Consider the following 12,428-nt stretch of genomic DNA (forward strand, 5'->3'; position numbering starts at 1 on the left):
ACTGCAGACTGCACAGTACGATCCTAACCTTCACTTCTCATACCTGGTGGAGTTTCTTTGTCCTGCTTGGCTGTTTTGCTGTCCACTTCCCTGCAGTGGGGAATCCCGACGGGACAGAACAGGGGAACGAGATGTTGTTCTCACAGGAACCTTTTGGTAGAAAACAAAGCAATTAAATTACTGAAAATATGAGGAGAAAAAAAAAAGATCTCCCTGGAAAAACATGTATCTACGGCAGTCCTCATTATACCGATCTTCCCATCACCACTCCACCCTGACCCAAACCCTTCCCTGGACCTGCACTGATCTAACGGGGGAGAAAAAAGGCATCCAAGGAGCCCCTCCATGCCCTGCAACCTTTACATCCTGTGTGCATGGAAGCTGGGTGGCAGGAGATGCACAGTCATTCTGCTGAGATAATGTAGGAATCAAGGAAATAAGCTCAGAGAAACCAAACAATGGTCTACAAATGGATCAGCAGGAAGCAAAGACTGGCAGGAAGCAAGAAAATATTCAGAGGAAGCAAATTCCAAGTGGAGAAAAAAATAAGCTAAAATGTGTTCTTTTGTTCATTTTCCATTAAGCAATTATAAAAGTCAAAAAACTCTTCAGTTTGATAAGAAAAAAACCATTTTCTTTAAGATTTTTATGCTAATTTTTTTCCTTGAAAGAACTTTGTGAAATTTTAATATTTTGCAAAATAATGTATAACTTCTGAATGAACTTAAATGCAAATTGCTAAAATAAATTATGATTTTTTTTGTTCTAGAAGCAAATTCTAAAATTTGCAAATCATTTTGCTACCTTATTTTTTAGGTAAAGCATTAACAACAGTAATAAAAAGCTAACTGGCTACTGGCAAAATACTGCCGTACTATGGCACCTTCTCCCCACTGTAAAAGTTCCTTTGAAATTTCATTGCCCCTTTAATTCTGGTGCAGTCATCATACCCATAATTAAGAAAAATAAATATAGATATATATATTTTAAATAACAAAAAGGACAAAGCAGCACACATCTGCCTTTCTGCTCCTTACCCTTGGAGGCACCTCGTCACTGTCTGATCTAGACCAAGCCTTTTGGGTGGGGTCAGGCACCTCCGACTTAGAGTCAGAGCTCTGACTGAGCACCTCACTGCGGGAAGTTGGACATGGGTCCTGAGAACGAAGATGATGGTGTGCAAATTTGGGAGGAGAAGGGTCACTGAAGGAATGGGATCGCGAGACAGGGGAAACATTGTTCTTGAGAGATGCCAGGTGGGACCACTGTACCTTACAAGAGAACAAAACACAAAACATTCAATGCGTTCTGCATAAAACTGGCTTTTCTGGTCAATACCAAATCCAAAGCGGGAACTGGCAAAGGGGGAATGCAAACTGGGGCAGTACAGTATTAGGTAAACCGAGCAGCAAAACAGTTACGTTCTAGGTAAAGAAGTGGTCAGAGGAACGCGGTATATAGAAAGGACAAATGCACATTTATACAGAAAACTTCTAATACCCAAACATTCCAAATAGCAGTTAAGTGTGAAGAGTTTTTAGAGAGAGCCTTACAGACTTACTGGGAAGGGGGGAAGCATGTCAGAGCAGAGGGGGCGAAGCACAGGAAGCCAGAGTTCTACTAAGATAAAGGACACTGCCCAAGAGGCAGGCACGCCTGGCCATCCTTGCTCGACCTGGTAGCGTGAGGTCTCGGACCAGGAACACCCAAACAGCATGTTTATGAGTGAAGACAACCCCCACCCCTCCCATGACTCAACAGATTGTAACAGTATAATCTAAAAACAGCTAACTTATTAAATACAGGAATTTCTCTTATTTTGGCCAAGTCTCAAAACAGTCACAACTAGGTATATCTACACACCTTCATATTCGTTATGAAAAAGATACTACAATTTCTATAAACGTACTCAGTACAGTGGATTCCCCGACTGGGGTATTCCATCTACTTCACAATTAAGAAATACAACAATTTTTCCTCAACTGAGTTTTTGGGCTTGCTTTTAAATTGGGAAAATAATCCCTGAAATAATCCACAAAGTGTTTATTAATTAATTCATATTTTACTATTTTAAAATAATTGTTCAGTATTGCAATTTATATAATTATAGCTATGTATCTATTACATCAACCTATTTAATGAAAACTGAAAATCCCAAATCACAATTTGTTCAACCTTTCCAAATGTAAGATGTGGTATTAGTTCCAGGTGTATCATTTCTATGATTTACAGGTGAGACTCACACTGGACTTCTAAAACGTTTAAGATGTTCAGGGGGTGGGGAAGCATTACCTGAAATTTTTTAAAAGGGCCTAAATGCACAGTTTCACCTAAAGACTGTTTCAACCAACTTCAGGTTAGATAAGGGAAGACAATTTCCAGGTCCCACATTAATTAACCACAAATGTAAAAATCAGTCCACAAAATTCAGGAACTCCTGGATTTTCTAAACTGCTAGCAGCCAAATAGATGGTAGGTTTAACTTGCAGAACAGAAGCTTTGATCCTGTGCTCTCCAAATTCACCCGGGAGACAGAAGAAAGCTGCTGAGGAGCGGGCGTCATCAACCCCACGTTGCTGGTCTCCCCGCTCTTCCCTTTCCACGTCCCCACTTGCCTTCCTCGCACTCTGGAAGTGTCCAGCTGTAGGCAAGTCAGCCGTCTGGGGCTGCAGAAGCTAAGATCCTGTAACCGCCCTCACATCTCCTACGCTCCAGTCCTGGTTCTTCTTTCTTCCTATCTCCCAAGAGATTATTTATTGTGTAAACAGATTCAAATTCTCATTTGCTCTTGCTTTCTAGAACACCACAGCTGCTTCTGACACAGCAACATGAACTTTTGTTCTAGACACAGGCAAACATCAGGAAGAAATAAACTCGGACTCAACCTTGTTCCTAACATTCCGGATTACACACAGCAGCCAAAGAAGATGTCTAAATGTCAGTTACTTTCGGCAGGAGGATGGGAATCAGGTCTCTCGGATTTCGAGGATCCCTGAACTGGGTAATCTGTGCGATTCATTCTCCCCTCCAGACAGTGCAGTGGCCTCTCTTTTAACCACACAACACTCAACCTAACACCTAGACAAGGCAGCCTGCTACTGTTGACCTAAGGCGAGGTCACAACCTTTGCCCTGACCTATCCTTCAGGGAAATCCACACTTGACCCACTGGATTTAAATGTTTTTTGGTTCTTGGTGAATTAAATAAAAAAATGTTTTTGACCTTTGAGAATTCGATAAAAAGACCTTTTCTCAGAAAAATATCCATAGGGCGAGATCCATGATTTTGACATGGCCTCTCGGGGTGTGTTGGCTCTCTGAGGTCCACCCAGGGGACCGGAGAGAAGCCAGGAACCGCAGGGCACGCACTTACTTACAAAATGCTTGGGTGAAAAAGCTCTGATATTCCTTCTTTGTGCTTTTAATAAGAATTCTCTAGAGAAACTAATTTAAAAAGCTTTGTGTTAGAAAAAGGAAACAAATGAGTTAGAGGCAGAAAGTTAGAAGAAATCACTGACTCTTGACATTATTAATGATTTTTTAAAAATCCTTTTTTTGCTATCAACAGAGCAAAGCTGTGTCCTCTGTTATCCTACAGTTATCCTGCTACTCTGTTCTCCTTTACATGTGGGTGTTCTAAGCAGGCCCACAGCTGGGTGGGCACTACACGGTCTCCTCCATGCACAGCAGGGCTGGCTGTTGCTACCTGTGGCTCCGTGGGTCTCTGCAGGGCAGGATGCACAGACTCGGAGTTGCCATTGGAAAAAGACTCTGATCGGGAAGGCACTGGCGGCTCCAATACTCTGCCTGTCTGCTTAGACTGGGCTTCGGGGGAGCTGTGGTTAGTTTTCCTAAATCTATCTTCCACCTGCATCAGAGAATTAGAAGACATAAGTCCAGGTTAGTAGGAGAAAGCACAGATGACAAAGAACTCCAAGACAAGCTTTTTGTTCTCTTCAGCTACAAGCAAAGAGAGGGCAATGGCAGGCAGGGTGCAGATCAAGCAGGCTAGGCTTTGATTCAAAATAAAGAAAATACTTCTGATGATAAAAATTGAGTGAGGCAGCTTGTAAGAGCTCCTTGCCCAGAATTCTAGGATTGTATATGATGAAAAACTGAAAAACAATTAGTCTAAACCAAAAGATTAAAGACTATCATCAGTAATCCAAAACACATTTCATTCCATCAAAAATAGGCGGAACACTTGTCCCTGGAATCGGCTCCTTCTGAGGGCAGATACAGTGGGACGACGCCACCTAGAGGCCAGCATCCCACAGCGCTGGAGGCACACCAGCCCAAAGGCACTAACTCAGTAACAAATCAAGACGGTGGAGTCAGTACAAGCCTACCAGCTTTGGAAAAATCGTTAACCAGATCATCATTTCTCCTGCTTACATTTTTAAGAACGATTCCACCACACCATATTCTTTTTTAGTTTAGTTTGCAATTCTTCTGAGATTTGTTAAGCAGGGCACTCTGGTTCTTTGTGCAAAAAGCACTAACTAGATAGGACACCCTGGGCAAGTCCCTCCAGTTCTCTGAACCTCAATTTCTTAGCAGCGAATGGGGAGGGGATACCTCTCGAGCGCGGTCTGCGGGCTCGTAGTGGGGCTTGGGCTCGGGAGCGTGGTAGGCCGGCTTGCTCCGTTCCTGCTGCACGGGTGGCTGCTGCGGGAGCTGCGGGAGCTGCGGGGGCGGCCTCCTGTGGTCGTGCTGTAGAGACAGGAGATAGGCTTGTTCTTGTTGCAACTGCCTCTGGAGCCTCTCTGCCTGCCGGTGCTCCTCCATCTCCCGCCATCGGCACTCCTTGGAGAGGGAGAGGATAACACTAAATCTACGGGACACTGCAGAGCTCGCCTTTTCTTTGCATTTGTTCACAACCTTTTATTTTAAAAGACAATACTCCCCCCCCACCCTGTTTCATGGCAAGGCAAAATGGCTGAGATTTCAAACAGCATATTACCTGTGGAAAAAATCTGACAGCTGTCACTAACCATAATAGAACCGGACAGAGTAAGGCACAATTCAATTAAATGGCGGTTTCCGTGGTGTATGTATCAGGTAAAAATCCTAAAGCCTGTGCTGTGAACCTATAGTAACGGCATTCTAGTTTGCTCACTGAATGTGAAATTCTGTCAAAAACTTGTCTGTACAGCAAACAAGAACAGTTAACTCATTAACGGGAAGTTCATAAATGAAAGCCACCTTGCAATGTGCCCCAAGCAGTGAGACTCCAGAGGACATCTCCATTTGAACCTGGCAGCCCAAGCCGAAGCAGAAGGGCCCGGTGATCACCACGGCTTGCCTGACTCGGGGTGGGGGGCCACATGTGAGCCTCAGCACTACAGACAGGACAGAGGCGGGACTCGGGGGGTGGGGGAGGGGGGCCACACGTGAGCCTCAGCACTACAGACAGGACAGAGGTGGGCGTTACCAGTAACATGGCCTGCTCCTGGAGCAGCTGCTGCTGCAGGATCTCCAGGTGCCGCTGCTCCTCTTCCAGCTGCCGCCTGATATACTCCTGTCACACAGAAAGTACCCAGCAGTCAATTTATCCCCAAAGACGGCATCGGAACCACAGGACTGGAGCACCGAGAAGCAGCTGCTCCAATCATCTTTCGTGACAGTTCTCTGAGGAGTGACTACTTAAAGAGAGCAATCTCTGGCTAAGGATTTATCCAAGAATTTCAAATTGGCCAAGAAGACCCAAGGAGTCTGATAAATGTGCAATGTGCTCCAACGATATGTACAAAGGCATGGAAGCATTTCTGTTAGAACACGGCTGACACACACAAACGCACAGCTTTCAAGGAGGGCACCACTGGGCTCTGACTCCTGTCTGCTTCTCAGCTGTTATTTGTAACAAGCCTGGCTCACCAAAACTTACCTAACATTAGAAACAAGCATGGGGCCAGCGCCGTGGCTCAATAGGCTAATCCTCCACCTTGCGGCGCCGGCACACCGGTTCTAGTCCTGGTCGGGGCACCGGATTCTGTCCCGGTTGCCCCTCTTGCAGGCCAGCTCTCTGCTGTGGCCAGGGAGTGCAGTGGAGGATGGCCCAAGTCCTTGGGCCCTGCACCCCATGGGAGACCAGGATAAGCACCTGGCTCCTGCCTTCGGATCAGCGCGGTGCGCTGGCCACGGCGGCCATTGGAGGGTGAACCAACGGCAAAAGGAAGACCTTTCTCTCTCTCTCTCTCTCTCACTGTCCACTCTGCCTGTAAAAAAAAAAAAAAAAAAAAAAAAAAAAAAAAAAAAAAAAAAAAAGGAAAAGAAAAGAAAAGAAAAGAAACAAGCATGGTCTGTGCTATCTCAGGTGATCCAGATGCTACCTGGAATGACTGCTCCCTGAAGGCTGGGGCCCAGGCCACTGCCTACAAATAACCCTGCTCCGGCTTCTCATGAGCCTTGGATGGGGTGATTCTCTTCTCCCTCAACACAGTCATCAACCTGCATCCCGATGCAGAGGTGAACACACCCAAACTCACTTCTGGAAGGAAGACTGGAGCTGTGTGCGTATTACAGCGGACACAGCCCTTCCCCTAGCTCTAGCACTCTCTGAACCTCCCATTGTCTTAGGCTTCACTTCTGGGAAATGAGAGTCAAAAACCTCCTCTCCCAATGCTCAAGAGCTTTTGTGAAACTTAAATACAAGATACATATGAAACAACTTTGAAAAGCAAGAAACATTTTGCTAATAAAAGTGTCCTGGGCCGGCGCCACAGCTCAATAGGCTAATCCTCCGCCTGCGGCGCCAGCACACGGGGTTCTAGTCCCAGTCGGGGTGCCGGATTCTGTCCCAGTTGCCCCTCTTCCAGGCCAGCTCTCTGCTGTGGCCCAGGAGTGCAATGGAGGATGGCCCAGGTGCTTGGGCCCTGCACCCGCATGGGAGACCAGGAGAAGCACCTGGCTCCTGGTTTCGAATCAGCGCGGTGCGCCAGCCACGGCGGCCATTGGAGGGTGAACCAACGGCAAAGGAAGACCTTTCTCTCTCTCTCTCTCACTGTCCACTCTGCCTGTGCCCAAAAAAAAAAAAAAAAAAAAAAATGTCCTTTCCTTTTCTACAGGGGAAAAAAACCTAACTACCTGCTCTGGGAAGGCAGGGCACAGCGAGGGGGGCGGGTAGATAAATCTTATCCTAAAATTCAGATTAATTCTGAAGAGTGTCTACTGCCGACCACCCCCTTTCATCATGGAACACACCTTAAAATTAAAATAGTCACAGGCACGGGCTGTTAGTTAGCCAATAATTACAAGTGGGAGAATACTGGATATCAGAAATCATGGCATATAAATATCCTTAAAAGTCCTTCTCTTGGGAGCAGGCATTGTGGCATGGAGGATTAAGCTGCCACCTAGGGTGTAGGCATCCCATCTGGGAGCTGTCTGATGTCCCAGCTGCTCAATTTCGAATCTAGTTTCCTGCTAATAGCCAGGAAAAGCAGTGAAAGACAACCTAAGGTCCAAGTGTTTGGGCCCCTGCTCCCATATGGGAGACCTAGCTGAAGCTTCTGGCTCCTAGCTTCTCCCTGGCCCAGCTCTGACTGTTGCAGCCATTTAGGGAGGAAACCAGTGGAAGGAAGACTGATCTTTCTCTCTAATTCTGACTTTCAAATAAATAAACAAATCTTTTTTTTTTAAGGACATCCTTGTCCCCCCCTCCAAAAAAGCCAATCTGGGGATAGCTTACCCATAAGAATAGTGGCACAGACACCTGGGTCCTAACCAGGCTCCAAATTCTTTTCATTTACATGAGCCCATCCACAACCACACCATGCCAGTAACTGCCCTTGCAGTTCACGGGGCCTCACATAACCACGACTGAGAAGGAGCATGACTCCCAACTCACTTCTTCTTTGAGCAAAATTCAACCAAATGTTAACTTGGTAAGCATGTTAGTACAATCATCTGTTTTCCGCCTTCAAATCATAGGGACAGGCCAGCACCGTAGCTCACTAGGCTAATCCTCCACCTGCGGCGCTGGTACTCCGGGTTCTAGTCCGGATTGGGGCACCAGTACTGTCCCAGATGCTCCTCTTCCAGGCAGCTCTCTGCTGTGGCCTGGGAGGGCAGTGGAGGATGGCACCAAGTGCATGGGCCCTGCACCCCATGGGAGACCAGGAGAAAGTACCTGGCTCCTGGTGGCCATTGCGGGGTGAACCAATGGAAGGAAGACCTTTCTCTCTGTCTCTCTCTCTCATTGTCTAACTCTGCCTGTCAAAAAAAAAAAAAAAAAAATCACAGGGACAGCCTATCCAAATCACTAAGGTTTCAAGGACACACAGTCCATGAACAAGCAGAATACAACACATCTGTACACAAACCCACACTTGATGTGGGCATGAACTATGTCCCACTACACTCATTGTAACGGGGAGTTATTATTTTGCAATAAAGAAAACAGCAAAACTGATTTTAGATTTTTTTAATGTAAGAGATGCAGAACACTTGCTACTCAAAAAAAAACCTACTAACTGTCGCACCATCATATCGTTTCTTAAAATTAAATTGTGGGAATTATTTTTAGATTTAATTCTTAAAACCTTGCCTTTTTTCCTCCTCTTTGCAGATCCCAGGTGAAAACATAACTAGACTATTAAGCATGCATGCTCATTCAGTTAACTGCTCAGAGTCCTAGGGGCTTCAGTGATGCACACGGCCAGCACCAGTCTCTGCAAACCCAAGGCACGTGATTGATGGTCAAGGCTGGTGGCTGAGAGTCACACCGGAAGTCAACTCCAGGGTTTGTAAGCATTTTAAACAGGAAGTTTAAGTATTTAAACCGGTCCCCATTTGTACTATTTTTCTCTTCATTGAAAGCTCATAGCAAAGACTGATCAAGTAAAAAACATGAAAGGAGACTGGGCATAATCAATTTCTGTTTGTATAGGTGGCTCAGTAATCAAAAGAAATTTCTAAATAAAACTTTACCTCATATTTAAAAAATGCTGAGCATTTCAGGCTGAACAATGCGTTAATGGGTTTTTTATGTTATACATGCACAGATGAAATTATACACAAATATGTATTACAATATTTGCTTAACCACTGGATTATTTCAAACATTCGTCCTAAGAAATTACTTGCAATGGCCTTATACTTCATTTAAGGAGAAGTTATTTATCTCCAGATACTTGGGGTTTACCCCAGTCACAGGGAGCCTGACAAGACACATGCAGAAGCCACTGTCTGCATGCACATCACTCAGCTGGCATCAAGAGCTTTCGAAAGGGCGGTGATTAGCAGTCGTCCCTAAGGCCAGACAGCTGACTACTTTGCTACCCCGCGGCACAAAGTCAGACTTCATGACTGCCCTTTGGAACAGCCTTTGAGAACTCACCTGTTCCCTTTCAACCCTCCGCTTTTCCTCCTCTGCCCGTCTCCTCTCTTCTTCCTCTTTGCGTCTCCTCTCCAGTTCCTCCAGGCGCCTCTTCTCCTCTTGTTCTCTCCTCCGCTGCTCACGTTCTTGCTGCCTTCTAGCTTCTCGCTCTCTCCTTTGTTGCTACGTAAGTAAGCAAAAGCATACAATTACCAGCCATCCGCTTCTGGCTCCCATATGGTTTGCCAAAGGGTTACAGGTGCATGGAAGTGAGGGACACCATTTCTACCGCAGTTATTTCCACATTGGCACCTAACCCCATCAAACACCTTCCTCACATGTCTTGGTCAAGGTGCTGCATTTCTGCGACTTTTAGGATTTGGTTTCATTTGGTAACAGTTACTCCCCACTGCTCACTGTACCACAACTGGAATACAGGGAATTCTTCCTGTGTGTCATTATCAGAGCTAGTTAAGGCCTTTCAGTCAAGAGAAAAACTAAGAAAAAGGAGTAAAAGACACAAGAGATAGAGTAAAGAAAGGGAGACAAAGATGAAAAACAAGAAGCACACCTCACGAAAGAGGAACTGGCATCAGTGAGAGTGATAGGCTCCCACTACTACTGCCATGAACAGAACATTTTTAAAACTATCATTTAACACACATGCTTACAACTATGGCCTGGCACTGTGCTAGGAATTTGTTAACTCTGATCACAACACCAAATCAGTACTTCATCTCGACAGGTGAAAAACCAGTTCATGAAAGTCCCATCACTTGCCCAACGCCACACAGCCAGCAGAGATCCAGGTGGAAGTGCCACTCTGCCTCTAAAGTCCATAGTCCCGACCACATACCGCCCTCACCCTGCAGCAGGTGTAAAGGCTGCGACTGAATCACTGCCAACCTCTCGAAATCCAGCCTGCTCTGTGCGATTCTGCGGCATACAGCACTCCACTGACAGCTTGTCTTGTCTAGCCCCAGAGGGACTGCTGAGTATTAACATTAACCAATTCTTCCCACGAATATGAAGAATCAGTGCTGGTCAACAGAACTCTCTGAGATGATCAAAATGCTGTCTCTATACTGATTGATACTTAAGTCACTAGTCAAGTATTACTAGTGAGCACTCAAAATGTAGCTGTGTGAATCAGGAACTGAGTTTTCACTCTTATTCTACTAAGTTCACTTTGAACTTAAATGGCCACATGTGGCCAGCAACAGCTCTAGGGGACACAAAGCCATCAAATTTCTCAGACACAGAAATCTGGTAATAGTACCACAAAGTTTATTGTGACACTAACACTAATCTTTAAACAAATAAAAATATTCGGGGTGAAGTTACTGGAAACAGTAGACAGAACAATTTATAATGGGTATACTAAATAAGCATTTATTGGAGCTTAAGTATTCCTTCTGGGTCATCCCCTCAAATTTGAAAGCAAGACCCTTAAAAATGATTCCCTGAGAAGTGTAAGAAATGTCTGACATGTGGGATAACTGGCTGGAAATGATGCTTGCTATTCTGTCTTATCTCAGCAGAGAGAACATTGTCATCATTCTCAGTTTTGAGTGGGCTTTTAGTCCCACCACCTCCCGTTACCTAATTTTGTTCTTTTTCCACTGCTGGCTCTTAGACTTCAATACACAAAACCCATCAGCTTCTCATGGGACAGGAAACAGAGTCCCGGAAGACTTGAGCACCCATTCTGATATTTAAAAACTTTCAAGGCTAAGACAACTTCCTGAAATTCTAACTCCTACACTGCGATGTGTTACCTGCCAGTCTAATGTCTTCACACCTTATTTTCAATTCTTAGGAAAAGAGAAAAGCTGGATACTAGAGTACTCAACATCAAACCTATGGACAGATGTTTAGTGCAGGAGTTGAGATGTCACTTAGGATGCCCACATCCCATACTGGAATGCCTAGATGCAAGTCCTGGCTCTGATTTTGATTCCAGCTTTCTGCTAATGTGGAACCTGAGAGGCAGGTGTTGGTTCAAGTACGTGGGGGTTCCTGCCACCCACCAGGGAGACCTGCACTCTGATCCAAGCTCCTGACTTCAGCCTGGCCCAGTCCTTAGTGTTGTAGGCATTTGGGGAATGAACCAACAGACTAAAAATTTCTCCCTGGAGGACAAGTAAGAGCAACTCCCATGTACCAAAGTGTGCAACAGCAGGGGCCTCCCTGCCTGGTATCATTCTCTTGTTGCCATGACCAGTCTGCACTCAGGGTCAGAAGGGAATGGGGACACAGGTGCCGTGCCCTGCCCTGCCCTCTACTCTGTACCACTAGAAAGGTGGAGCCTTCTGAATGCAGAGGTCATGCTCACATGGCTTCCAGAGACCTAAAACCTTTTTTCTTTTATTTTAAAAATGAGCTACCTGGAAATAAACAAAACCACTGGGCCCCAGGACTCTATGAACAACATAACATAGAACTCTGATGTATCAGATTTTTCAAATCACACCCCAAGAGTGTTTCTGAAGAGTTTCACTTTCAAAGTAAATTAGGCTAAGACTTTCTATTTCATATCTTTTAACTGCTCTACAATGAAGCAAAAACTATAGACCAGTTTTCACCGGGATATAACTTATAACAATTATACATACCCAAGAACACAATCATTTTCACAACTCTCATAATAAAAGTCAATGTATTTTGGCCGGCGCCACGGCTCACTAGGCTAATTCTCCGCCTTGCAGCGCTGGCACACCGGGTTCTAGTCCCGGTCAGGGTGCCGGATTCTGTCCTGGTTGCCCCTCTTCCAGGCCAGCTCTCTGCTGTGGCCTGGGAGTGCAGTGGAGGATGGCCCAAGTCCTTGGGCCCTGCACCCGCATGGGAGACCAGGAGAAGTCCTGGCTCCTGGCTTTGGATCAGTGCGATGCGCCGGCCGTAGCGCGCCAGCCGCAGCGGCCATTGGAGGATGAACCAACGGCTAAAAGGAAGACCTTTCTCTCTGTTTCTCTCACTGTCCACTCTGCCTGTCCAAAAAAATAAATAAATAAAAATCACTGTATTTTAACAACTGAGAAAAACAAAGTCTCTTTGCTTTAGATGCAGATTACTTAATTCCACTAGCTAGCCCTGTTTAGTTTTCTAAGTAA

At 45.4% G+C, this 12,428-nt stretch overlaps 1 protein-coding gene across 50 annotated transcripts in view; it reads right to left on the minus strand.

The window, feature by feature from the left end:
• The window catches only part of MAP4K4 (mitogen-activated protein kinase kinase kinase kinase 4), a 185,394-nt gene that overhangs the window by 25,476 nt on the left and 147,490 nt on the right, over positions 1–12,428 (minus strand). For 8 of the 50 annotated variants that reach the window (XM_089327465.1, XM_051835407.3, XM_051835298.3 and 5 more), the window contains 4 exons: positions 9,340–9,501; positions 5,434–5,520; positions 4,578–4,712; positions 44–150 (listed from right to left, as the gene is read on the minus strand). In XM_089327465.1, coding sequence (XP_089183591.1) covers positions 44–150; positions 4,578–4,712; positions 5,434–5,520; positions 9,340–9,501 — 491 coding nt within the window. Of the gene's footprint in view, positions 1–43; positions 151–1,037; positions 1,272–3,705; positions 3,868–4,577; positions 4,806–5,433; positions 5,521–9,339; positions 9,502–12,428 lie in introns of all 50 variants that reach the window. The other 42 variants (XM_051835368.3, XM_051835246.3, XM_051835230.3 and 39 more) reach the window with 7 other exon arrangements.

The sequence above is a fragment of the Oryctolagus cuniculus genome, chromosome 2 (genome assembly GCF_051225735.1).
Source record: "Oryctolagus cuniculus isolate XC-2025 breed Fujian yellow rabbit chromosome 2, ASM5122573v1, whole genome shotgun sequence".
Lineage (NCBI taxonomy): Eukaryota > Metazoa > Chordata > Mammalia > Lagomorpha > Leporidae > Oryctolagus > Oryctolagus cuniculus.